This window comes from Carettochelys insculpta, chromosome 3 (genome assembly GCF_033958435.1).
Source record: "Carettochelys insculpta isolate YL-2023 chromosome 3, ASM3395843v1, whole genome shotgun sequence".
Taxonomy (NCBI): Eukaryota; Metazoa; Chordata; order Testudines; family Carettochelyidae; genus Carettochelys; species Carettochelys insculpta.
Genome location: NC_134139.1, coordinates 74,647,797 through 74,675,571, shown reverse-complemented (window position 1 = coordinate 74,675,571; position 27,775 = coordinate 74,647,797). Strand labels below are relative to the sequence as shown.

Below are 27,775 nucleotides of genomic sequence, written 5' to 3'. Positions count from 1 at the left end.
CTGATAACATAGAATTATCAGTTTCAACCCAGAGATTCAATCCTTAGGCCTTTTCAGAGACCATTTTGCCATCTCATTTACCTTCTCTGTTAACTAAAAACTCGGGAAGATAGAAAAATTCTGGGATAAGCTCCTTCACATCAGTCATTGATTCATAGGAAGAGAGGCGCCAGGTTGTGTTGGTAGAATGAAAGGTTCTGTCTGGAATGTCAAAACTTTGATCTGCAAAGAAAAACCCAAACTGAGTTTATTGCCTTAACAAGAGTTAAAAAAACACAAATACCAGTTGCACTTTGACTACAAAAAGTTTAAATTCAAGTTTGAACTCTGCTTGGCTGATGCTGAACATTTAGATCCCAATTGCTACATGCGAGATCTAAAAGCCATAGACACCTGATTTTTCAGAACTGGTCTCAGAACACGTGGAGACATTTACAGAAGATGGAAAACTTTGAGGTACATACAGTTTATGTACTACAGGTTTTCTATGAGCGCATCAATATGGGTCCACTGTCAGGGTAAGTCAGATTTCTAAGTTTACCACTCATGATAATTTCACTTTAAATGTTATATTTATAGTTATTAATTTTAACAATTTTTAAAAGAAATTTTAACAAAATTAATCTTACCTTGATAAGCCAAGAACATTTTAGTGAAAGGAGGCATTCTAACTAGAAAGTGAAGTACAGTTCCACTGTTGGAGTAATGAGATCCATAGTGGTAAGGCTGCACAGGAGGCATTGGGTCATCTTCTCTAGCTCCTTTACGGTACTCCTCTTCCAAATACTAGAACAGTAAGAACAGGAAAGCATGAGTGTCAATTTCTTATCCAACATGCTACCTAAACTTCAAACTATCCTGCCAGCGAAGGTCAAATTGAGATATGATGCCAAGAGATACAGCCTTCCAGCAACTCATTTGTTGGTGCCTTCTATCCCAGACAATTTTTGGAGAATATAAGATCTCATTTAGAAGAAAGTCCCTGGAATGTTTTTTCCCCCCTAGTTGTAAAAATAGCTTCTGTTGGAGGTAAGTACTTATTCCTTACTGCCTCCCACCCCCACTATTTCTATAAAAAAGACACTATTCTAATAGTTGTTTCCAGACCTTCAGATTATACCTTTCAGAAGAGTAGTTTCCAAAAACATGGTTAATAACTATTTCACATCTGCAGTTAACTCTGTTCAGCACTAATTCAGCTGCACATGATGCTTTAATCTTTCATCAGAAATTTGTAGCTTCTACAGAGCAAACCAGCTGCCATTTGACCTTTACAAAAAGGTAGAAAGCGTTCAGCTAGGACTTGCAGCAAAGAGATATAATCCTGAGACTCACATCCCAAAATTTATCTTTGGGACTGACAAATTTAAAGATAAGTTTTTGGAGCAAAATCCTGCAGAAAAATCAGACCACAGATTTTCAGACGTGCCAAAGCGAGGGACTCAACATCTTACTTTTGAATGGGACTTAGCGCTAGATTTACCAAGATATTTAGATTGAAATGCAGATAAGTATCTTTAAAAATCCCAGTAGGTGCCTAAGTGAGTTCTCTTAAATCTGTCTGAAACTGCCACTAAAAGTATGAATATTGGGTTCACTGCATTAGAAAACCTCATGACTCATGTCCTTGAGCTGAATACAGCAATCTAAGACCAATTTGCAGAATTATTGAATGAAGTGGAAACAATGACTTACATCAGTTCACAGTCAAAATTTCATTCTACAAGTGTCAATTCAACAACTAATGACAATGAACAAGCACACTTTTCAAGCAACGGATCACCCAACTTTCATAATGCTCTTAACTGTAAATATTGTTCTTACTATCCAGGAGCACTGTGGTATTATAGTGTGTGATTTTCACACTAAACTTAAAAGTCCATACACATATTTTTGATAAAACACCCTCCAGATCTCGATGCAAATTTAAACAAAAGGCCCACGTGTAAATACTCTTCAGCCCCATCAAGTCATTCCCTATAGATTTGAATGGGGGTAGAAGGGCTAGGAATAAGGTATATCTGTGGACATGGGCACTACAAACAAATGCTCAGTAGCACTAACAGGCAACACTAGCAGAATACTACCACCACTCTAGCAGATCTATGGCAAACTAGATAGATGGTAGGAGATGAAGAAATACTTTGAGATTTTCTGCAATGAGTTCAACTGCTCAATGACCCCAGATGTTTGAAAGAAAACATAATTGTTCTGTTGCATACTAGAACAAAACTCAGATATACAATGCAGCTTGCAGTCTAAAAATTAGAAGATAATGTACAGAAATGTTTCTTTAGCTTCTTTAGTTAACTTCATATATATTCATCTGACTGGTCATAAATCTAACCTGCAACATAAAAAACCAAAAGATGTACTGCAGCTTCTAAGACTAAGTTTATTCTTAATTTCTTATGTACTTGATTATAAGAGAGAGAGAGACACACACAAAAGACAGAAAGGAATTCAGTTACTATGAAATGTTTTTACAACAGGCTTTAACATGCTGAATATGTAAGTCCCACAGAAATAATTTAAAAAAGTTAAAAAACAAAGCCTCCAAATTGTTTTGGTTTTAGATATCAGAAGACGACACATTGCAGAAACGAGAGTTTAAGATACCTTGTAAGTATCCACATACCGATCTTCCTTTTCTTTAGACTGTACAGCTATGGGTTTGGCTAGATTTCTGCAATAGTAGAAAAGTTGACATCTTGTAGATTTTCATAATTAAATTAGAAAATTCAGTTAGATGCAGGTTAAGATATTATGAAGACTCATCTATATAGCTAACATAAGCTACAAAGAGTTAAAATATAAAAAGACAAACCAAGTCAAATCCTAAGAAAAAAAGACATGAGTTTAGAAAAGTTAAAGGGACTATAAAATACATTCTTAATTTAAAATTGGGCATTTGATGTTGTTAGAGGAATGAAGTCATTTGTCCAACAGAACAGCTACAATATTGCTAAACAGGAAGCATATCTCCTGTATTGCCCCCACCAATATGCTTCAACACTGACCTGCAGCATCCCTTTAAGAATAATGCCTTGGCTACTGTAGCAAGGCACATCCTCTGTGTCACCAGAATTAGCACTTCCCACACAAATCAACCCCACTCTGACCAGCATGCACCTACCACCTGTTTACTTATCAGAATTTTCAAGGCAGGTCTCAGGGCAGGCCCAAGGAGGGCTCCACCAGCAAACACAGCAAAACCAGTTTACAACCAGAAAAACAAGGGGATGTGTCTCCCTGCCCCATGCTGTCCTGTACTGTTGTTGGCCCCAGAGATATCAGGCCATCCCCAAAACAGGCACTCAAGCTTTGGTTGTTTCCCCTGTATGAAGGACAGGCTTCTCTAGGATGAGAGGCTGCTATCTTCTCCTCTCTCATCAGAGGAGGGGTTTTTAAACAGCCTCAGGAAGCCCTTAATTGGGCTCTGGTAACCCTGGGTAACCTTCAGTAACCTAAAGTAATCTTCTCAGTTTATAGAAAAAGGATCTCTCTCAATCTTGGCCTAACATTATCCACCTTCCTCCATTCTTCTTGCCCAGTACTAAGCGGTGGGACATACTGCCATCTGTTGAGGGTGGGCCCGCTGACAGGAGAGGCAAAATGGGCAGTTGTACTGAGGTGTGGTATTTCAAAAGGGCCTCTTTGAAATACTGCAGCAGTGCTGCTCCACGCAGCTCTGAAGAAAGCACTAAGAGCTGGCTGCCTTTGGCCCCACCTCTTTCATCCTTGGCCCCCATGAAGTCAGGCTCCCCACCCCCCACCTTGTCCCAGGGCCCATGGTGGCTGTTGGCCCCGCAGATTAAGGATGAGGAACCCCAGTGGGCACATCTGTATTCCACCTTGGCCTGACAGGCCACCAAGGATATTAGTTGGTGGCTGCTTCATGGAGCCATGAACATCAGTGGGAACCTGGTACAATTCACCCCTTTCACCAATGCCTGTTGCTTTTCCAGCATGAAGGAGACCCTAGCACACTCCTACTTTGAATGCATCAGATTGAAGCCCTTTTTCTGATGCCTCCTAGACACACTTTTGTGGTTTTGGCTAGAATTCTGCCCCCACTTTTTAATTTATGCACACCCCATCCACAGCCCACCTTCTCAACCTCCTAACGATGATCAAATTGGCCATGCATAGCACCAGGGAGCTTATTTTGGCCAAGGAGGTGCTCTGCTACTATGGGACCTATTTCCTTTTCTCTCTTGGTTCACATACCCTGGCAGAGTTCTACTGGGCTGCATCCATTGGCTCCCTGACATATCTGAGTAGCAATGGGCATTGTCTGGAGCTCTCTGGTCTGTATTCCCAATTTTTGACCCTTTGACTGCTACATGTCCCCTTGTTTTTGTTGTCTGCTGTACTCATTTCCCAGCTTAGCAGGTCCTGCCATCAGGCTGGGGAAGGAGCCTTTAAAGTTCTGGGCAGACACAAACAGGACCACTCCTCTTGCAGCTGCTTAGCCTGACTTTTCACACTCCACAGAAGAGCTGGACCAATTTCAATACAATCCCTTTTCAAAATTAGTGTAGTTAAGGTTGTGCCCATGGGACAGGATTGAATACATTCAGGCCCTCCATCAGCGGTGAGGAGGGAAGGTTTCAAATGGGGCCTGGCCTTTGCAGCAGCAGGAGCTCTGGGTCCCTTGACAATACCATGGTAGTGCTACTCAGATGGGGTCGAGGGGACATAGTGCTGGGCTCTGCCCTTGCCCTCCCCCTTCCAGTCCCCGCCTCCTATCTTGCCCCAGAGCCCACAGAGGCCGTCAGCCTCATTGAGTACATTTACAATGATCACATTTGGATTTGTAACAGAGAGAAAGCTGTGCTAGTCTATATATTATCAAAACAAAAAAGCAGTAAAGTAGCACTTTAAACACTAACAAAATAATTTCTTAGGTGAGCTTTCGTGGGACAGACTCACTTCTTCAGACCATAGCCATACCAGAACAAACTCAAATATTAAATATTGAGTCTGTTCTGGTATGTCTATGGTCTGAAGAAGTGGGTCCGTCCCATGAAAGCTCACCCAATAAATTATTTTGTTAGTGTTTAAAGTGCTACTTTATTGCTTTTTTGTTTTCATTTGGATTTGGTAACTGATTTTGTCTTGGGTGATGCTATTTTCAAGGCCTCTTTGGTTACAAGCTATTTTGTTTTGAAGACAAAAGAATGTATATCAATAAGTATGAACAGCAGGTATTGAGTGAGAGCTACCAATTACTGTTGAACCTCTCTGATCCAGAACTCGTGTCCAGCAACATCCATAATCTGGCACGATTTTAGGTAGCTCATTGACCGCTTATCATGGGTATCAAGTTTCCTACAGTCCCATAAAGTTTGTTTACAGCCACAAGTCCTGACTCAGTGTTCTGTCCTGTTATTTAGCTGTAATTTACCTCTGTCTTCTAAGAGCTCAATAAGTGTTGATAATGTGCTAGACAATACCGACCACCCATGCTTAAACAAATTTTCTTGTCCAGCACTGGTCAGGTCCCAAAGGTGCCAGATGAGAGAAGTTCAATCTGTAGCAGGTATACTACTCAAGTTGACTAGATAAGGCACCTATCTACTGTTAAAGGCCACTCTCACACATTAGACCACATGTGTTTCCTAGTCTTGATTTACCTGTGATCATAAGGATTTTACAGAACCAGTTTATGAGTTATGTGGAAAGGAGTAATTGCAAAAAATGCATGTTACCTATAAACAGATGGATCATTAAGGTCCAGTGTTTCGCTGGTGTAGTCGGAAAGTATAAAGGGAAATACTGGATACTGCATGAGATCATTGAAGGAACGACCAGCATGTTTGTTTAAATGAGTCAGATATTCAAAGTTGGTAATCTGTCCTGTATACCAGAGGTGTGTCAAAGCTGTAATGTTCCCATACTCCAAAAGATTAGGCAGGTTGTTTGTTAATATGTTGTGGTACACATCATCACGAACCTAAAAAAAAATTGTGGTTTTAATCAACCAACACATTTAAACAGGTCATAAACAACTGCATTTCCTACAATATCTAAGATTCTCTCATTTAGAAAATTTTAGAGACCCCTAAGATCAGAGCAATTTGATAAAAAGTCACAACATTAAGATTGGTTGGTTTAGTCCTATGGTTTTAGGAAATATCTGTGACACAGCCTGTCTATGAAAAAGCCTGTCTGACCTCTTAAATCATATCTAAAAATTCAAGAGTCTACCCATAATTCAGTGGGGCCAACACAATTCCCATGGCCCTGGACAAATTGTGGGTGGGAAGGTGGAATTCACACTCCCAGAAGGGGTAGGACCTTGTGTAGAAGGGGTGGGGCTCAGCAGCCAATCCTCTGTGACGCTCCCTGCCCCCATACCTCCAAGCCAGAGCTGCCTGGAGCCTGTTACACAGCACTCAAACAATTTAAAGGGCCCACTTCTGTGGTTGCAGCGGTGGTAGCTGGAAGCCCCAAGCCCTTTTGAATTGCTAGACCCAGGAACAACTCTCTCCTCTGCCTGCCTGCCCCCTCCCCAGCCCAGTATCAAGCCTAGTCATAGTTTTTCTTAAACTCCACGACAATACATATTATGTATTGAAGAAATTATAAAAAATGCCTTTATATATTACCAAGCATTAATGCCACACTGTTACCTTTGTGTTGTCAAAAGCTAAAAGTAAAGTTCTGCCATTTGTTAAGAATATTTCCACAGCATTGTCTCTTAATTGCCACCATCTCTTATGAACTTCCTTGATTTCTTCATATGTCCAAGAAAATGATGCTGGTTCAGTTTCCCCATGAAAATTCTGAGAACAGTAGATTTAGACAGAAAGTGTTTTGCTAATTAGCTGTTAAAACTATCCCTATTTGCTGTCATTTTCCATTTACCTACACCACAGATTGTAAACTAATGCTCTGTATGTAGAAGTTTACTTTACACATTGGTTTGTACTTGGAAATTTTATATTAAGCTACATTTCTCTAAAAGACATTAAAAATTGTGTGTCAAAGACTATAACAAAAACTAACAGATATTTGGTTTTTAATATGTTTCACCCTGACATCAACACAAGACATTAGGGATCACAAGAATTAGCTCAATCAGTTAGCCACTTTTGGGTAATAAAAACAAGCTTTAACACCACAAGCGTCACCTTTCAAAAGATAAATATATAAGTCTAATTCTGTGGTCTAGTCCATGACTAGGGCTCTGAAGCACTACAATAATTTTACATTTTTATATATATATATATATATATATATATATATATATATATATATATATATATATAAAATCCAGTATTCACGTAAAATATTAAAAGAATATTATCCCCAGTTCTACTGTTCTCTTTATTCTATAGTGTAAGTTATCAGCCTTCCTCAGGGCATTTCTATCTGATTGCTGAAATTTTGGTAGATAAGCATCTTAAAATTGTCAAATCACACACAAAGTCTAGCAGTCTATGAATTCAAACTTTCAAACATCTAAATATAAAAATTAAATTATGGTGATTTAAAATCATACAGCACCAAATCTATTCTTAGTTGTAGCTTAAAGAAATTAGAATGCATAATCCGTGCAAAATTTTAGCGCATACTTACAGAACTTTCTATTGTATCAGAAGCATTATCTTCAACAAAATACATTCCATATTTGCCTGCAGAAAGGAATATTTATACAAAAGGTAACCATTACTACACTAATTTGTCTTTAGTCTGTACCTTGTACTTTTAATAGCTATAAAATGATCACACATACCATATCTCATATAGCTGGAAGGGACTGATCTACACCAGGGAACAGCTAAAGGCATGGTTAGAATTACATATCAGCGACTGACTTTGATTCCTAGTGTAGACTAGGCCTTAGAATTTAAATGGTAACTCATTTGTGTATAAAATATGTGCTTGATTTAATCATCTGTAAATAACTTTTTCCAAATTATAATATTGCAAATGGGGTTATCTTTGGCATAAAATCTAGGATAACAACTGATCTCAGGTAAGTGACTGGTCTCCTGGGACTGGAAGGCACCTAACTATGGTGGAATATTTTATGTAAGTGACCATTTATCACTAAAGCCAGTCTGCCTGGGTGGCAAAATAGACTGGAAAGGTGCAGGGAATTGTCCGGGACTCCATGGTGAGTGTTACAGTGATCTATGAGTTCTCATTTGTTACTGTGCTGGTGAAATCTAATTATAGAACATACCACCAATTTGGGAATATCTGCCTTAATATCTGACTGTGTGCCCTGAGGTTTCCACTCATGGATGCAAGACACTGCAGACAAAGAGTAGGTTTATACCTTCCAGAAGACCAACCCAGTCAGTGTTGATCTTCCAGTGTTTTATTTAGTGCACCTAGTGGGGAAGCACTAAATTGAACCACTGGGGCTCCACAGTTGACCCTGGTACTCCTTACTCCTCTGAGGAGTAAGGAAGGTGGATGAGGGAGTCCTCCCTCTGTGTGGATGGCTTGATAAATCAATGTTAGATACATCGATTCCAGCTACACAATTGTTGTAGCTGGAATTGAATATCTAAGATAAGCTTTCGGGTCTAGTGTAGACCTGCCCTGATATTTAAATGAATAGAACTAGCTCTATACTAAATAATTCTTAGTCCTGCCATGAGGGGAGGGGACTAAATTAGACGAACTCTTGAGGTTTCTTCCAGTCCTATGATTGTGTAGTAAGGTTTTTCTAAATATTACAGAAGGCATCCAAGTTGCTCTTTTCCTAAAATTTTTTAATATTTAGACACAAACTGTTACACTTACCTAACAGCAATTCACCAGTTGTCTCTCTAGAAGGTGCTACGCTGATGCATCTTCGATTCACTCTGCATATATACAATCAGAAACATGTACAAGAAGTTGTAAAATTTAGTTCCCAAAGCTAACATTCTATACACTATACATTTTAACCAAGTAGACATTTCCTTTTAATTTGAACCCAAGTGTTAAGATCACAAAGGAATGTAGAGAACTAACTCATCCCTTGCAACTGTGAGCAGCTGAGTAAAAGTGTGATAATGTTCACATTTGAAAGAAATACCAAGCCCACATTTTATTATATTCATCACTTGTGCAAATTTAGGGTTTGTTGCTTTCCATGTGTCCCACATCTTATTTATTTTAAGCTAATTTGGTGCTTTTGGAAGTTGTTGGATTTATTAACGCTATAAAGCTAAAATCTACTTTTGTATTGAATACGTATCGTATAGGCAATGATAATACAAATTTAGACAGCTATCCAATGAAGGGATGAGAATATAATTCAGTCTTCACATTAATTCATTTCTGGGCCTCTGCTGGAAGCACTGATAAGTTTTAACTGAAATGCAGATATTTGGAAATGAACCACAACAAAAGTAAGCGATCATAGGCCACATACCTGCCAGCTGGTAATGACTTTCTACGGATTGTTAGGATTTAAAATCAGCACTCTCTCAAGTCATCCACCCTCCTATGTTTACTATTTATAATTTATGACAAGCAAGAGAAGCAGGTGCAAGCAGGAGTGAGGAATTACATGGACCTGCGGTGCCCATGCTCCACCAGTGTTTGGGGCCAGGTCTCTCCCCAAGCCCTCCTGCTTCCCCGCACCCTGGGCAGTGGTGGCTACACCTTGCGGCTCCCTGTTATACTCCCTCTGAGCCACCTTGCCCCAGACAGCTCCACTCAGTTCTGTCAGCTCCTAGTATTAACTGCCACCATAGGGTTTTAGTGTTGACCCAGGCTGCCCTTGCCCTTCTGCCTTGGACAGATGGACCATTCTTTTTTCCAGTGGGACCCTCAGCCGTAACAGGTTGTCCCGTTGCCCCTAGCACAGACGACGGCCAACCAGTAGGCCAAACCTGAGCACCAGCCTGAGGCTTGAGTGAGCGTTGTGACACTCTGCCCCACTGCCCACCCCCAAGTTACCACTCTTGCTTGATGCTGGTCAAAATGACAGTCCCATCTCCCGCCCCCAGGGAGGCTACAGTAATGCGTTGAAATAGTGGAGGAAGCACACACATGGCAGCCTCCCTCAGCATCCTCCAAAGGGGAGCCAAGTGGCCTTCTTACTGGACCTGAGAGAGCCCTAGAAGCACGTGAAGTGACAGCTGTGCAAGGTGAGTATGCTGCCTTGGGGGGGTGGGGGGGCGGCAGAGAAAACAAGGGAGATTTCTCTCTAGACCTAGCTGCAAAATTCCTTATCCCTGGCCCAGCCCCGCCCCAGAGGTCACAAGCCTACCTAGAGTCCTTACCCCAGCCCTCCGCTCAGCCCTGATCTCCTCCTTGCACCTTGGGCCTTTCATCCCAAGTTATACCCAAGCCCTTATCTTTTTTAAAAAAGTAAGCTCAACAAGGACTCAGACCTATTCTGGGCACTGCAAAAAATTATACAAACCTGCTGCCCCTGGCTACAAGTTAAATCTTAAATAAGAATCCTTCGTGTTGGAAGTCATTGCATAATCTTACCCCTAGTCATCTCACTGTCACCTTCCCCACCACCAACCCCATAACAAAGAAAAAAAATAAAAAAAAAGTTACCCTTGAATAAGATTTTTTCCCATTAAGTATAGCTTACCTTATATTCTCACTTGCTGCTTTGTCTTTCACAGTGGAAGAGTGAGAGGAATGTGTTTTGTCTTCAAATAGATAAGACAAAGGGGGTTTGATCACTTCTATTAAAAAGTGTAAAAGAAAAATTGATTAAAATATTAGCACACTGGCTTCTGTGTAAGTTTATTTATAATATCAAAAGAGTTACCACCTTCCTGTTTCTGCCTATCTCGGAGCAGGTACTTATTCGGTATCGTTAAATAGCACCTCTGCAAACGGCGCCTCTCTCGGTTTGGGCCTTCTGTTGGATCTAGTTGCCAAGAAGTTGGATAGCAAACAGGATCATACCAGAGTGCTCTGAAAAAGTAAAGTATTTTAGCATTTTAGAGAAACACCATAAACACATTTATTCTAACTAATCTGAAAAAATGGTAAACATGACTTTTAAAAACAGGCATGAATGTCACAGTGAAACATCGGCCAAGTTACGTCACTATAAAATAGAGGGTTGGATCATTGCAGTCCTTAGTTTCACAAGCTGTTCTGTGGATTTTAATGGGACTAATCATGAATAAGTACTGATGGAGTGCTTAGCAAACTGCTTGAAAGTTATCAAGTGAAGAGCTAACAGTACTCAGGTGCACAACATGGTGCTTAGAAGCTACACTCTGACCCAATATCACTTGTCTAGAAGTAGAAATACCATCTATCATGAAGCCTCTGTACTTTGAGACTGCACTTTACTTGGCTCCTTTCATTTTTAAAAGGGACTTGTAAGCTTTTCAGTAACAAGACAGAGTAATTTTGTTGCAGTCAAGATTTCTTGATTGGGCTTAATACCTTACAAGTATACAGAATGGCTACTCTTAAACCTGGCAATACAAATATAAAATGGACACCACTTACCTATCATGTGTAAGTTGCTGAACAAGTTCTTGCCAGTGCCTACTGGCACTTAAATCAGTTTTATACATTCTCCTAATGTGCTGAATGACCTTCTTCCTTTCCATGCCCTGTGACAAAGAGACTGCCTGCGTTATGTCCGCAGCTATTTTGGAAATATCTTTGGACTTTGCATCCAGACGTTGAGAGAGACTGAGAAAAAAAGGTAATATGAACCAGATCATAAAATGCCCAACAGATCTTTCATACTATGTAAATACAGTATACTGAATACCCTAAACAGTTTACTCAATTAGCTATTGTCCAGAGTTCCTGATATGGAAGGCTTATTAACACTTTGATACATAATTTCCATTCTGGAAGGTGTGAATATAAGTCATGTGTACCTCTGACTTCTCAGCAACCACTAACATTACCATCAAAACACAAGCCAGGAACAAGCAAAAACAATTGTGGAATGTATATAACTGAATTATATGAAGCTTATATTAATCTTGTGAACACCAATTAACTTGAATGACAACCAATGCCCCCTGTAAGCTGAGCACTTGGGGGCCCCTGCAGGACAGAGTCAGATACTGCCCAGCTGATTAACTGAGTGTTCACACCACCAGTTTGGAATTCCTGCCAATCAGAGCAATAGGCAGAGCAGTGTCAGGGAGCATGGGAAAAGGGTCTCTCGAGGGCACTCTTCTCACTGCTGACGTTCCCTTAGCAGGGGCAGCAATAGTACTGCAGGGAGATAAGCATCCCCCAACGTCATCCAGCCTGCTCCTGCCCCTTCCACCAGCCCAGATCACCTTCCCCCTCCTACATACCCTCCTACCCAGTCCCTCCTCCCCAGTCTGCTTCTGCCCAGACCCCACACTCAGCCTATTCCTGCGCCCTCCCTCCCACCCAATACGCTCACCTCCAGCCCACCCCTGAAGCCCCAGCCACTGCTGTACTTCACCTCCCACCCAAATGCCCGCAAACCCCAGTCTGCTCTTGCACCCTCCCTCCCATCCAGACCGAAACAACCCCCTCAGCCCACTGGGATGTGGGAAAGAAACAAGCCTGTAGCAGGTTTTTTAGGCCTCTACACTGTGAGCTCCAGGGAGGCCCTGGCCCTGGCCCAGCGGGCTCCAGGAGGCGGGGGAGCAGCTCTGGTCCAAGCACCACAGGCTCCAGCCCCAGCTCTGCGCTGTGGAGGCAGGGGGGCGGGGAGCTCCATGCCTCTGGCCCCAGTCCCCTCCTGTGCTGCACAGGGGGAGGAGGGGTGGCACTGAGCTTCTGCTACATGCCATTTAAAATAGGCTCACGTGACAACAGTGGCAGCATGCCGCTGCCAACTCTGCTCTAGCTCTTACGTGGGTGACCACCTCACCCGAACACATCCACTAGCTTATATGGAAGTTTCTGTATACCATAGATGGAAAGGAGTCTAAAGAAAGATGCTGATCCCACAACATTATTTGATAGTTCAAGACAACATTCTCATGAAGATCCCATACTCAACACAGGTAGATTGAGCTCCAAAAAGGGGTGTGTGGGGGTGGGGGGAAAATCAAGAGGGTGACCACAAGCACTTTACATGGCAAAAGAGAAGTTACTCACTTTGTGCAGTAAGGGTGCTTTTTGATATGTGTTCCTGTGTGCGCTTCCCAGTAGGTGTTGGGGTCATCCAGCACCACAAATTGGAGATTTTTCCACAGCCTCATCCAGCAGGGGCTGCACATGCATGATTGCAGCTTGCACTAGTGGCATCACTGGGAATCACACTCACAGCCCCAGCTCTCCTCAGTTACTTCACTGATGCTTTAACTATGCATATTGCACCAAATAGACAGGAAGCAGGCAAGTTGCGGAGCACACATGGGGACACCCGTCTTGAAGAAAGATCATTACCGCAATGAAGCGAGTAACTCCTCTTTCTTCTTCGAGTGCTGTCCCTGTGGGTGCTCCATGGTAGGTGACTAGAGCAAAACCCACCATCCAATTAGGGGGTGCTGAGTCAGTGCAACTACTGAAGACCAAACTGCTTTAGCTACTGCCATATCTTTGTCTGAATGTGACTATTTGCATAGTGTGGTCAGAGCACTGTGTGGCTGCAAAACGTATGTCCTGTAACAGCACTCCCTTTATGAAGGCTGTCAATGTCGCCCCTGATCTTGTAGAATGGGCTCTGGGCGTTGGCAGGAGAGGTTTATTTTGGATAGAGTAACATTGCTCTATGCATGCAGATATGAGTCCAGATATACACTGGGATGAAAGAGGCAATCCTTTTGACCTTTCAGCAGCAGATAAGAATAGTCTGAGATTTTACTAAACAACTGCATCCTGCCCACATAGAAGGATATCGCCCTTCTGACATCCAGTGTGTGCAGTTTGGCTTCTGTATGAGACGCGTGAGGTTTAGGATACAAGGTACAGAGGACTATACGTTCACTGATGTGGAATTGGGAGCATGCTTTTGGAAGAAAGGAGGGGTGGAGTCATAGAATTACTTTGTGTTTGTGGAAAATTGCATGTGCTAGAGAGTCACTTAAAGCAGCTCTCCTGTTTAGGCTACATCTATGCTAGAGATAAACTTGAATATATTAAAATCCATTTTATGCCAGTTTTTTTAAATTCAATTTTGAGTATTCTCACTTCCCACAGGCTCCCAACAAATTAGATATATTGCTTCCACACTGAAGTCACCAAACATCAAATACTGCAGCAGTGCATTGTGGGAACCTAACTGTGGGGCTGAGGATAAGCTGTGATATACATGTGTTTATAGCCCTGCAAAGTTGTGACAGTACATAGGCACGGTAGATGTGGAGTCAAGTCCCCATAAAGGGGATGAACGTGTTAGATTCCAGGGTTGATTTGGTAATAGTGATGAGGAAATCTAGTGATTGTAGGCCATGTTTTGCAGACTGTACCATAGGCACTTGTGGTCTCTTGAGAAGGACCTCAAAGAAGACAGTCACCAAGATACAAGAATATAGCGATACCTTCCCATCTGAGGTGTGCAGCTGCTGGAGCAAGAATTTTGGTGAATACCCTGGGGGCAGATGAAAGCCGGAAGGGGAGGCCCCCGCACTCACAGTGCTCTGACATGAAGACAAAGCATAGGAAATGCCTGTGAGCAGGGTGAATGGTGACATGGAAATAGGCATTTCAAAAGGTCAAGGTCCGTGAACCAGCCCCCTTCATCCAGAGCAGGGACTATAAAAGATAGTGTGGTCATCTTAAAATATATTGTTTAACTGCTGTAGATCTTGGATTGGTCTCCAACCCCATATTTTCTTCTCTGTTAAGAGGCAGTTTGAATAAAATCCTTTCCCTGATGTTGTTTCAGAACTACTTCTACAGGTCGGATTCAAAGGAGGTGCTGTACTTGGAGGTGCAGTAAGTTCTCATGCGAAAACTCCCAGAGAAGGAATGCGGAAGGAGGACATGTTGGAGGACTAGGATAGAGGGACAATACATCCCTGGTCAATGATGTCCAAGACCTATGTGTCTGTGGTTATGGATGCTCACTGGTGGGCAAAGTGGCACAGGCAGTGATGAAATACTGGGAAATCTGGTGCACTGGAGAATGTGGGAGGTTTAATAAGTACTCGATCAAATTTTCAAACCTGATGTTTGGAGACAGGTGGTGCTGCTGCACGGCTGTTCAGGGCACTGCACCTCTGATGTCACAGTCTGTTAGTGTTATGTTGATATGGCCTGTAGGGTTGTCTAGCAAAAGCCTATGGTATGGGGCATATCTCCTGTTGTGGAACGGAGGAGTGTACATCCCCAAAGTGCACCAAGTAATGCATGTATCTTCGTTGGAATGCAAGATCTCATCAGTATTTGCTGCGAAGAGTCTGATCTTATCAAATGGTAAGTCCTCCACCTTTGCCGGGAGGTCTTTTGGGACACCTGCTGCTTGCAACCATGAGGATCTTTGCATGAAAGTGGCTGTGGCTACGGCTCTGACTGCCATCTCAGCTGAGTCTAGTGCCATTTGCAGTGTAACCTTCTTGAACTATAGACTTAACATTAGATCTCTTTCCTTCAGGGAGATAATAAATCAAGTGAGTGAGTTTTGAGTAATTATCAAAATTATAGCTAGGAGCACTGTATAGTTAGCTATGTTTAATTGCAGTGTAGAAGATAAATGCATCTTTCCCCCCTAAGTGCTTACGTACTTTATCAGGAAAGTTGTTTTAATATTGTGGTGATTTTGCCCTCTGGTTGGCTGCATCTACCACAAGAGTTGGGCTCTGGATTTATAAATAAGAAGTCCATGCCCTTTGCTGGGATGAAATACTTTCTATCTGCCCATTTGTTCATAGGTGTAGCTGTGGCTGGGTTTTGCCAGACTTCACCTGACGCCTCCATTATAGCTTCATCAAGTGGTAGAGCCACTCTAGCTGAGGTAGGTGGTTGTAGATTTTTTTTAGAAGTTTGTGTTGTTTCTCTTGCATTTCTGATAGGACGATCTCTTGGCTGCTAGCCACCCTTTTAAAAAGATCTTGAAATTGTTTTAGGTCATCAGGAGAATGACAGTCCATGAGATTGATTGCTTCCCCTTGGGAGAACAAAAATGTAGCTGTTGGTGAATATGAGGCAGCTGTGATTCAAGATTGTCTGACGTGAGTATTCTCCAAAATATCTGTTAGTCTATGAGGTGCCACAGGTCTTGTTGTTTTTGAAGATACAGACTAACTCTGCTACCTCTGATACATGTATGTATATCTGGTTCCTTGTCGTGGTGCGAGGAGCCTGATACAATAGGAGATGGCTGGCATTGTGACATGATGGGGGATATTTTTGAGTCATCAGTGGGTTCGCAGCAGTGACAGGGTGATCAAAGTGAATGAGATCTGCAATAGTAGGACTTGTGAGAGTATTCCCTGTAGTACTGATGGTGATAGTCTAGGCAGTTATGCAATGTGTGGGTTGAACTCAGTGACGACTGCTTTGAGAAGATACTTCGGCTGTCATAGTACGTTAGCCTGAGAGAAGTCTGGTGATGTGAGGGCATGTGAAAACTGATTAATAGCTCTGGGTGAACGAGATTGATATGTGGCAATATAACGAGGGTGAGGTGATCGGTGAGACATCAGTGCCCTGTAATGAGAAAGGTGCTCACCTTGCTCATGTTGACAGGTCAGTGTAGGAAATGATGAATGATATGTTGGCACCAGAGATCTTGAGGCAGAGACACGGCTGTAGTCCCACAAATGAATTCTATTAGATTTTATTCTACCTTTCCACAGTGCCCCAGACCACCCCAGTGAAGGAAGGGACTGTTGCTGGTGACCCAATGCCAAGAGATCACACAGCACCGTTTGCTGTTCCAGCACCAGAAGTGGCACTTGTGTGGTCAGCACCGTTTAAGCACTTGGCACAGCAGCTGCTCTTTGGTCTGCTGGTGCCAGTGACATAGATCACATACCCACCTGCAACGCTGTCAGTGCCGTTGAGGCAACAGTTGGAGACGCTTTATGCAAAGTGTGGCTTCTACAAGAAGAGACGAAGGTACCTTTAGGCTTTTGTATGCTCTATATGCCTGGCTTATCTCCCCTGCTCACCCTAGACAGAAAGCAGCATGACAGGGAAGGCTTAGATTTTGCCTTTGTCCTCACAGAGGAGGAAGGGGAGTCCACGTCAGAAGGGACATTCTCCACATTATTTTGTCCATCCAGCGCTGGCTGAAGAGTCTTATCGAAGAAGAGTATTTTTAAACATAACTCCCTGTCTTTTCTGGCTTGAGTGGTCAGCCTCTTTCACTGAGAGCGCATCTGTGGAATACGAGCCTCTCCGAGACAGCGAATACGCTCAGAGTGGCTATCTGAGGCAGGCATAGGGTTGCAACAGTTAGAGCATTTCTTCAACCCCCACGAGGCAGACGGTGGATCACCGGGTTTCTCAAAAGGATAGAGGAGCAGGACACTGTTCTCAAAGGAAAGTTTGTTATGAAAAGCCACCCGCTTAGTCAGTAGGGTCAGGTAACAAAAATGCAAAATGGCAAGCTTGCAGATAAGACCTTTCTCCAAGAGATGCAATCTGATGGGGCTGGTCCCTAGGTACTGAGACCTATTATGTTCCACAGCAGCCTGTAACACCACGAAATTGGGAACAGTGGGTGAACCAGAATTCAGATCTCTTTGTAGGACGAAATAGCACTTCTCAGCCCTTTTAGCGGCACTAGAAGCTGCATCGGACCAGACCAGACCAGACCAATCTCATTGGTTCCAATATGACCTCTAACTGCGAGAGATGCCATACTTGGGCCCTGAGGCTGCAGAATATCCAGCAGTTAGTGGCGTGGGCCTTAGCCTACCATCAGAGATAACTGGAGATAGCTAGCTACTCTTTGTAGTAAGTCCTTGTATTGCCTATGGTCATCTGGTGGGAAACAGTTAAAAAGAGACCACCTTACAGAACAAAGAACAGAACCACCACTGGTACTTCAGGTTTTGGTTCAACATCTTTCTCCTCCTCATACACCAATAGATCCAGTCATTGGCACATGGAGTGGAATGACTACCAGATGGATCCCTGTATAGCTGGTACAGAGATCCCACATTCCCTGATAGGGCCAGAAAGAGGGCCAATGGCCTGAGGGGAATCATCAGTCCCCAGGAAGGTCATGATCTTAAGGATAGTGTGTCTCAGTCCTGGATTGCCTGCCCAGGTTTGCTTCTCTGTGAAGATGAAGGAGGGACCAGATCTCTTGATTCTTCTAAATCTGAAAATTCTCCTGTTGCAATGGGAGAGCTGTCAGTACTGCGGTTGCCAGATGGTTATAATTATGATGGCTCCTCAGATAACCAAGTAATAGCACCTACTCCTTCAGGAGGGCTGTTCTCAGAGAAGAGTGGAGGGTAAGAGAGGAAGGGGTCCTTTGGGGACAAATATGTCTGTTCTCCTTGGTATGCAGAGAACTCCTACAGTCAGAACCAAAACGTATGAGTACACACTCCTCATTCTGCTGCATTCTTTGGGTAGCTTTGTCAGTACAACAGACTCTGGAGCTGCACTTGTGGATGGGACCAGCCTATGACTGTCCTTGTGCTTTCGTACCAGTTATCACCAACAGAACTAACAGAACCCTTTTTCTATGCAATTTACCCTCCATTCTGTGGAAGGTTTTTTTTGCAGAGCCAGTTCCTTAGGGTGTGTGTGCATAAAAGAGTTCATCTGCCCTAAATGAGCTCAGAGAAGAGGCTTCTCTTATTGGTGATCTGTGTCCAGAAGAATGTCCCTTACTCTCTCATGTGAAGCTCTAGAGGAAGAATCTTTGGGCTTGGGCACTGAGGGCTCCACTCTTTAGCATATGCTCAGAGGGATGCTGCTCATTTCTGTATGGAGTGGCTGGTCTTTCTGACCAGCATCAGAGGGGCTTCATAGTCTTCTCCATTAAGTATTGTGGCAGAGCCAGGCCAGAGGGCTCCTTCAGTGGGGAGAAAAGCTGCCCAAAGAGGGAGAAAAGGCCTGCTAAATAGAAGCAGAAGGCAGCAGGGTAATCAGTAGCAGCTGGAAGGGAGTTGGCTCCGCTGCTGGCTTAATAAAGGCCTTTAAAAACCCTCCACAGTTGCAATGTAGGGGGAAAAGGAGAGAGTGGGAGGACAGGAGGGACAGGAAGAGAGCAAAAATTGAGAATAGGGAAGACCAGCTTCAGGCCAGGACAGCAGAAGATGAAATCCCTGAAGCAGTGGCTGGGCTCCCTGCCCTAGAGACCTGTTGCAAGCCCCAGCCTCTTGCACTGGGGGTTGGGGGACAAGAGACTGAACTGAACAGTGGCCTGGATAAGAGGAGCCCCTGACACAGTATTTTGAAAAGTGAAGCTCACAAGCTTTGAGAGTCCTCTGTGGAAACGAGCCACAAATGTTGCACCTCATGAAAATGTGCATGTGTCACACCCAAACAGCATACGGTGTCATTGTTCTTCACTGACTGAGAAGGATCTAGGGCAGGAGACAATTTTTCAAGTTCAGCAGCCTGGATATGGGGAGGGAGTCTCCATTCTGGGGAGCTCAGTAAGCTGAAGAGTAACTATTTACAATATTAGCTACATGTTTTATGAAAGGCTGACGCAAGAGAGGGTACTGGATTCCAACTCAGACCATACGATAGTGAGAAGGAACTGAGAGGGTGTTGACCAACAATGTTTCTTATACCCTTTTCTGGAAGCACAAGGAGATCTACTGCGCAGGCCAACAGTGGCTACTTCTTCAAATTTCTGGACTTAGGTGCACATGTACCCCACATATGGAATTTACAAATGAACCAGCACCTGAAGAAGCATTTTATGTGCAAAACAGATGGTTGCAATGACACGTGCCACACGTTTATTTGCCCAGTTCATACACAATAGGAAAAACATCCTGACAGATACACAACAGTGAAACTTACACTGGAAAGAATTATTTTTAAAAGATGTGCCACATTTTTTTAAAAAAAAAAAAAAGGAAAGTTTTGAAATGTTCCAAAATTTAAATAATGTCGGTTCTTTATGAAGACTGTCAGAGAATGTCACCTACCTACAAGCGAGCTGTTTTAATTGGAGCATAATAAATGTTGAAACCAGACATTGATTATAAAAGATTTAATATAAAGAGCACATGGCATTTTCCAACAGGATGAGCTAAAGAATACTTTTACACAGATGTTTTACTTACTTTTGCTGATTATTAATCATAGTCTTCTTCCAAGCAGCTTTGTTTGCACATTCCTCTGCCTCAAACTTCTTTTGTTCCTGAAGTTAAAAAAAACTGCAGTTAAAAAAAGTATAATTTTAACTTGCTTAGTTAATCTACAACTGAGACACAAATTGTGGTCCCAAAGACTGATGATGGAATCCATGTTGGCTGGCTCAAAATCCTCTCTCCTCATTTAGAGGATATTATATCATATAGCATCGTACCTACATCCCAGTAACATGATCGTGTCAACAAGGAAAAGAGGTTAGGGTTGAAAACAAAATGATTCACGACTGGTAACATTGATTCTTCTAAGTAGCAAAAGATTTTTAGTCCGCATATAGCCTATTTGCAACTCAGAACACCACATGGTCTAAGCAATATATCGAGACAGATTGTACATGCACATAGCGACTACTCAAAAGTTTGTGTGTTGGAGACATGACGGACCTAAAGTTGCTTATATGAGCTATTTTAATTCAAATTTGCAAATGCAAAAAATGCAAAGCACGATGAAGTTTTGAAAAATTAGAAGAATAATTCTTAGCAATGTTAGGTCAATACCTAAATGTGACCATTATTTAAAACTGAGCAGTTACAAAAAGGAAAAAAGATACATTCAATCTTCTTACCTATGTGGAAAAAATGTTTAATGACTGAACCCCCTTCTCTCTGAATCCTACTTCTTTTGTGTAAGTTTCTGTGTTTGTCTAGTGAGTCTAGATTGTAAGCTCTCTGGGTCAGAGATCTTGTCTTTAAAACTTATTTAATATACTTTATTAATCAACATATATATTGATGGCGTGGTCCACACGTAAATGCACTAGAAGATGCCAGTCAATCAAGATGCTTAGGTTTGACTTCTCTCACCTATTTCCCAATAAGCTGCTATACTGTGTAGAAGAGTGAGCGATCAAGGTACTTAAGTAACTCTACTAACTAATGGTATCATGAGGCAATAAAAAAGGTAGGCTGCCACATGCATCAGGGCCTTCATTCTGCACTGTTTGACCATGATCAAACAGGCAGTCAACCACTGGCCAGCTTGCCAAGCCTAACCAAGTGTGATCATCATCTTGGAGAAGCAGTTCCTATGCACTACATATTCAAGCCACGCAGCGTTAATTGCAAATAATATCAATTCTTATACAATAAGAAAGGTTTATTAATATTCACACACCTCTTTCATAGCTTCAAGGAGCTCTGGTTTTGGTAATGCACTGGGAGGAATGTATTTGTAACCACAAAATTTTAATGCATTCATAAATATACCAGATGATATTTGTTCTTCTTTGGTCAATTCATCCTTGTGATCATGCATTAACTCAAACAGATAGAGGGCTAATTTAGGTCCATGCTAGAAGATGAATTAAAAAAAAAACATTATGCTCATTTTGCTATTAGAACATGAAGAATTTACCATGTGAAAGTATACAGTAAATCCTCAAAAGCAGAACAACTCAAAATTGCACATTAACTTGCATTAATATGAGTTAAGCACAACTCAAAATCCCATTCCCCCTGGCCTGGCCTGGCCCAAACTCCCTGCAACCCAGCTCACCACCCTGGCCCCAGTTCAGCTCTCTTCGTGCCCCCCTATCCTGCCCTGCAGCCTGGCTGACCACCCCCCACATGTGGCTCTGGCTCAAAGCCCCCCCCCCGCTTCCCCCCCTGCATGCAGCTCTAGCTCAACAAGCCCCCCTCCCCTACTTCCAGGCATGGCTCCAGCTCAACCTCCCCCTCCCCCCTGCTCTGGTTCAAATGCCCCAGGTACCACTCCAGCTCAATTCCACCCCTGCAACCCTAACCCACTCCACGCTTAACCCCCATGGCTCCAACCCACTGCCACGCTTAACCCTCCGCAACTGCTCACCCGCTGCCAACCCCAGGGCTTACCTTTCAAAAGGAGCTCCCCTGCTTCAGAACACATGATCCACTGGGGAAAAGGCTGCCCACCAACTTACGCAAAATTTGAGTTATGCAAGTGTGTGTGGTAATGCAACCCTTGCATAACTTGAGGGACTACTGTATATTTTTATTCCGTTACCTTTTCCAGTACACTAGGACAGGTCTTCTCTATTTGAGTACCTTTTGTAGACAGTTTTGTTGGAAGAGGCTTTCCTGACATCTGGCCTGGCCACACAGGCCCAAATGTCGGGGGTGGGGGTGGGGGGAGGGAACTCTCTGCTGACACCTTTCTTATGCTTCATGGCATGAGGTATACAGAGATGTCCCAGCAGAATGCTTCCACTTTTCTGCAAGTGGTCTCAGAAAAGTGAAAGCATTGTTTGGATTCAGAAGACTTCTGTTGGGAGACCTCCCGTCTAGACAGACATGTTTAAGCAGGGAGTCCACCCTTCACCAAACAAAGATAGGAGACAGGAACGCGGATCCCTGTGGCTGGGAAGCCAGGAGCACAGCCCTGCAGGGCTACACATCCACCCTGTACTTTTTTCCCCCCCCCAAGAGTTCCCCTATCCTTCCCCGAGCTTGAGCCCTACAAATGAATGCCAGAAAGTTTGGGAGGAGTTGCTGAGCATGGGGCCTGGCATTTCCCTGTGAGTGCTCCAGTATGGGAGCACCCACACGGATGCCAGTGCTGGAAGTCCAGATTATAGTGGTACAACCTGTAGTTCTGTTCTGCTACAATGAATTCCAGAAGGGCTAGAAGTGAGACTTGACAACCTCCTAAACTGATGTTAACTTTTCACGTGTACCCTCTAAAAAAATTTCTGAAAATACTGTTTACCTTTAAACAAGGACATTTATGTGCAGCTTTTACACTTAGTCCTAAAAACACTGCCATGCTTACTTGCTGAGCTGAGCTGAGACAATCCCGTATAATCTCCTTGTGGTTTGTTTCGCATACTATCTCTAAAGCTTGCTTTCTGTCTTGCAATGGTTGTGCAGGTGACAAAATATGAACAAGGAGCCTTCCAAGCTGCATACGGAATGTATCCTTACAAGACCAGAGGATTCTCTTCCATGGTTGCCTAGGGGCGCTGATTCTGCTTGTACCCTATAGCAAAAAGAGGTTTTCTCCAGTCAGAACTTTACATAGAACATAAGGTTGCAGAGACAGCTGGAGTAATTCTGATAGAAAAATCTTATTGAGGAAACATATTTACAATCATTTGTTCACTGGCATGGAGGTTTAAAGATGACCTTACAAAAAGAAAAAGGTTTTGATATTTTAAGGACACTTGGAACTTTTTACTTTTTTTCTGATATCTGAAATTCAGTTCTGGTTTAAGGCAGAAGACTAGAATGTTGAACAAACAAAATGACAGCATCATAACATCCAAGAGAGTAAAAGTTGACTAACTGGTAGAGTTAAATTTAGGGCCATGGACAAGGATGGAAGAAGCAGCGCAGGTGCCTTGGGGCCCAGCATTTTAAAAGGGCCCAAGGCTCCTAACTGTTTCCAACACAATGGCAGCAACTGAAGCACCAGGCTTTTTAAAATCCTCCCTGGAGCCCTTGGCAGTATGGGCTGGGCAATGCTGAAGTGCTCAATGGAGGAGCCAAGCCCTCTGTTGCCTCCAGCCTGGCTCAGGTGTCCAGAAACTCTGTTGGCAGCCCTCACGGAATGGTCTAGAAAGTCCTCATTTTTGTTAATTTTAGTCACTAATTATAATCAAAACACTAGTTCCAATTTTTCCATGAAGGAAGCCTTTGCTAAAGATTAACACTTGAACTGACAGTTTAGAAAAAGAGCTCACAATAGACATTCCTGAGACCTCTAAACAACAGTCCAGCAAAAAGTCTCAAAAGACCAGATGTATCCTTAGAACTATCAGGAATGCCACAAGAGTCAATCCTTTCCAGGTCTTCCTTAAGGCATAAAGAAAAATCAATTGACAAAGTTTTTGTTAAACTCATTTCAAGTGCACAGTGGGAACACCTAAATGCAGAGAACTAAAAGCAGCACTCAGGGAAACAGTTTTTGCCCACACACTTTAAAAATACAGTTTCTTCTTTCAAATATTAAAATTAAATGCTTCAGGCTTTCCACGCGCACAAAAGCTATTCCATATCCACTGACATTATCTCCCTATTTTGGAACTCCCCTTACTTCCACACATCTCCCATGGTTTTGCTGAAATCTGAAGACTGGGAGCTCAGCTAGGATAGACTTCAAAAGTACTGACTGGAAAGGGCTCCTTTCTTCCAGACCCCATCATACACTGAACTAATTTTAAAACTTTTGGTGCCCATTTATTTTAAAAGGGGGAAAAGAAAAAGATTTTTTTCCAAAAATTTATGAAGAGGTCAAAACTTAATACCAGGATATTTTCTTTATGCAAATAGTCTGACAAATTGCATCTGTGTTATAATACCTGAGCTACATTTCAAGGTGAAACAAAAACTGAAGAGTTATGAACAGTCCCACAGAGACACAGCATTTGCCCCAGGATGTAATACACACATATTGTCAAGTTACTTACAATAGACACTTTGATTCCTTCAACCATCATTCTGAACATTTCTTTCAGAAAGGAATTTGCATTACTAGGCAGTTCTTGTTGGTCCTCCTCTTCAGAGGGTTCCAGTTGTGATGTTGAAAGTCTGTGTTCAACTGTGGTCTCTGGTATACCCAACACATTCAAATAATCTTCAGTAGATTCTTAAAATTTAAGAAGCATAAACAGATCAATGGCACCTCAGACCACACTAATCTATCCTACGCTGGGTCTACACTCACCACAGAAGATTGAACGCTCAGTCTGATCTTTTGGGGTACCCTTTCAATGTTGACCCTGAAACTCCTTGTGAGCCAGCAAGGATGAAGGAATGCTGACAGGAGGAGTGCTCCTGTTGGCATTTTGCCGTGGGGACAGGGACAAATATTGATAGCTTGAAAATCGATTTTTAGTATGCAACTGGCGTACCAAAAATTGTGTAGCAGCCGTCGATATTCCGGGTAAGTGTAGACCCAGCCCTAGTGTACTGTAAGTAGCACTAGTCAAGTATTCACTGTACTATATTTAACTGTGAATATAGAAACAGCTAATCTAGACACTGGTTTAGATTAAGAATTTGATTTAGTACTGTAAAGACTCCATTCTGCAGTGGTTTCATATGCAGAACTCTCATACATTTCAAGCCCCACAAACTATACAAATGGAATGGAAATAGCACGATTCTCATTTAAAAAAAAAAAACCAACCCATTCATGGAAATGTAGTAAACATAAAACTGAAAGATTAACAGAAAGGTTTTGGTAAGCCATATGGACACTGAAGCCACACATATGCAATGGAAATCTATTGTAAGCTTCCTTAAATATGCTTTATATACCCTACCATAAGTGATGGGCCTGGACTTGATGACCTCTCAAGGTTCCTTCCAGTACTATAATTTTATGACTCATCCTACTATTTTTGCGTATAATTTTGTGCACTAATCTGATAGTGGGTCAGGTCCTGACAGGTAAGAACAGGTCTCTCCCCCCCACCCCACCAAAGATCCTACTATTACTCACCAAAAGAATTTCTTGTAAGGCCTCTAATGAAAGCATGTGCCATACTGGCCAGTGTAGCCATTCATAGCGTCATAGAATCATAGAACAATAGAGCTGGAAGAGACCTAAAAAAGCCATCAAGTCCAGCCCCCTGCCTAGGCAGGACCAAACCCATCAGGTATGTATGGAAAACACACACAGAGCTGTCTCTCTATACTAAAATTATATTCTTTAATTTTGTAGTTACATAGAGGTCACAAAGATAGTGTATCTTGAGACCAACTTCTCCAGACACGGTGAGGAGCTTCTTATCTTAGCATGTGGGCTGGGCAGTTGTGTTATGTTAAGTTGTACAATAGGAGTCCATAAGCATTTGGCATAGAAATGTAGTGAAAAACTGATACAGACTTCAAAACAAAACAGAAAGAGGCAAAATGCACAAGGGGGACCATACCCCAAAGTGAACATTAAAGACATGTTTTTCTAGATTCAGTGGTACAAAGAGACACACAGGCATCCTGCACAAAACGTAAAAAAGACAAAGTTTGCATCAGGAAAAAAAGATCTTAACCAGACTTAGTGGAAGCCACTGGAGACAACATTGGATGAGATAAACTTCTCAGGAGGGGAGGATAATCTGCACTTTATTAAGTTTAGGCTTTACAATGCCTGTTACAACTTTGGTTAACCTCTGTTATTCTGTTTCTTATCTGAATCTATTTCCTTTTGTTTTATAATTGTATTCAAGTGCTATATGTAATTTAAAAGCAGTCGAATTGTTACACTGTTCCTTTAGGAACAGAGGAGCTGAGATTTTTGTGGGTATCCAGTGATTACAGGCTGGATACCTTAGAAGAATACCATAGGGATTTGGGGCTAGGGTACATCCGTCATTATCCTTCCAGGCAAAAAACAGGGCTGGAATAGCCCAGAAGAGAGAACCTTAGAGACAGGTTGCATTAGGAGGTTAATGCTTTGCTAGCACAAACAAGACCTCCTCAGAACTGAAGGCAGCTGTTAAAAAGGTGACCCACAGATCTGAGTGCCTTAAAAAAAATGTCAAAGGCCATGCCTGGCAACATTCCACAGATGGAAGGAGGAGACAACCAGCTACGCTCTGAAACCAGCAGAAGATGGAAGGTGGGAGAAATAAAATCTGTAATGTAAGGTAAACTGGTGGCAGCACATGACTGTAGGGACACAGTGAAATGGGGAAGGACATTCATATAGTACTTTCGCAGACCCATAGCTTACAGGGGCAACCTCAGAGTTGGCAGCCATGAGTGCAAATGGAATGGATGGATGCAGAGTTGTAAAGATGGGTGTAGAGAATGAATAGCAACAGTAGAGCTGACAGCCACTGAGAGTCCTGGGGCAAGGTGGGAGGCGGTCTGTGTCTGTCTGTCTCTCTCCCCCTGCTGCCATGGAAGGGTCCCCAAGGGCAGTCAGGGTACATGCTGCTTTTCTGAAGTAGCAGTGGCAGGAACTTCAGGCCCCTTTGCCTCTGCTCATTGGCAGGCCTCAGTAGCTATATGTATGTAAAGTGCATGTATATGCCTATAGATGTTGACTTCAAAAAAGGAGTATATGTGGAGTGAAAAACTCTGTATATAAGGAGTACAAATGGAATGGAAGTGAATAGTAGAACAATGCATGAAGTGGTGTGGGTGAGAGATGTGCAACAGGTTTGTGCAAATTTGTAAGAAGTAGGCAATTTTTTAAAATTTCAGGTGTTGCCAGGTTTGCATTATTGCAGAAGAATTCTAAATGTGACCTTTACTTCTGCACCCAATAAACTCAAAGGCAAATGGCAAACTAGAAAAGCTATCCCGTCTTCACCTTAATCAGACCTAGATATTTCAAACATGAACTAGTCCCATTCAGTGAAGTAAAAATTAGATTTAATCTGTCAAGTATTTAGTACAAGAATCAGAATCAGTGGTGAGGATGAATTTTAAAACTAAAACAAAACAAAAACAAAATTCTGAAAGTCATAACCACAAAAACTCCATTCCCTTCCTACACACAACATTCAGCACATTAAATACATTTTTAATACAAAAACACACTGGCTCTGTCAGGAAACAATGAATATAAAACAATCCTTTGTCCAGCTGTACTAGAATGAGGACATTCTTAGATATCTGGGAGGATCTGAGAGATAAGTTACTTATTCACTTTCGTATATACTCAGGAGGCTTCT

At 42.4% G+C, this 27,775-nt stretch overlaps 1 protein-coding gene across 1 annotated transcript in view; it reads right to left on the bottom strand.

Moving 5' to 3' along the window:
• The window catches only part of LYST (lysosomal trafficking regulator), a 172,316-nt gene that overhangs the window by 43,808 nt on the left and 100,733 nt on the right, over positions 1–27,775 (bottom strand). Inside the window, exons 31-44 of the mRNA XM_074990129.1 lie at positions 24,557–24,735; positions 22,921–23,127; positions 21,289–21,465; positions 20,088–20,164; positions 11,443–11,631; positions 10,748–10,893; positions 10,562–10,658; positions 8,767–8,828; positions 7,588–7,643; positions 6,639–6,791; positions 5,715–5,959; positions 2,620–2,686; positions 630–786; positions 82–222 (exon numbers count right to left, since the gene is read on the bottom strand). Coding sequence (XP_074846230.1) covers positions 82–222; positions 630–786; positions 2,620–2,686; positions 5,715–5,959; positions 6,639–6,791; positions 7,588–7,643; positions 8,767–8,828; positions 10,562–10,658; positions 10,748–10,893; positions 11,443–11,631; positions 20,088–20,164; positions 21,289–21,465; positions 22,921–23,127; positions 24,557–24,735 — 1,953 coding nt within the window. The remainder of the gene's footprint in view (positions 1–81; positions 223–629; positions 787–2,619; positions 2,687–5,714; positions 5,960–6,638; positions 6,792–7,587; positions 7,644–8,766; positions 8,829–10,561; positions 10,659–10,747; positions 10,894–11,442; positions 11,632–20,087; positions 20,165–21,288; positions 21,466–22,920; positions 23,128–24,556; positions 24,736–27,775) is intronic.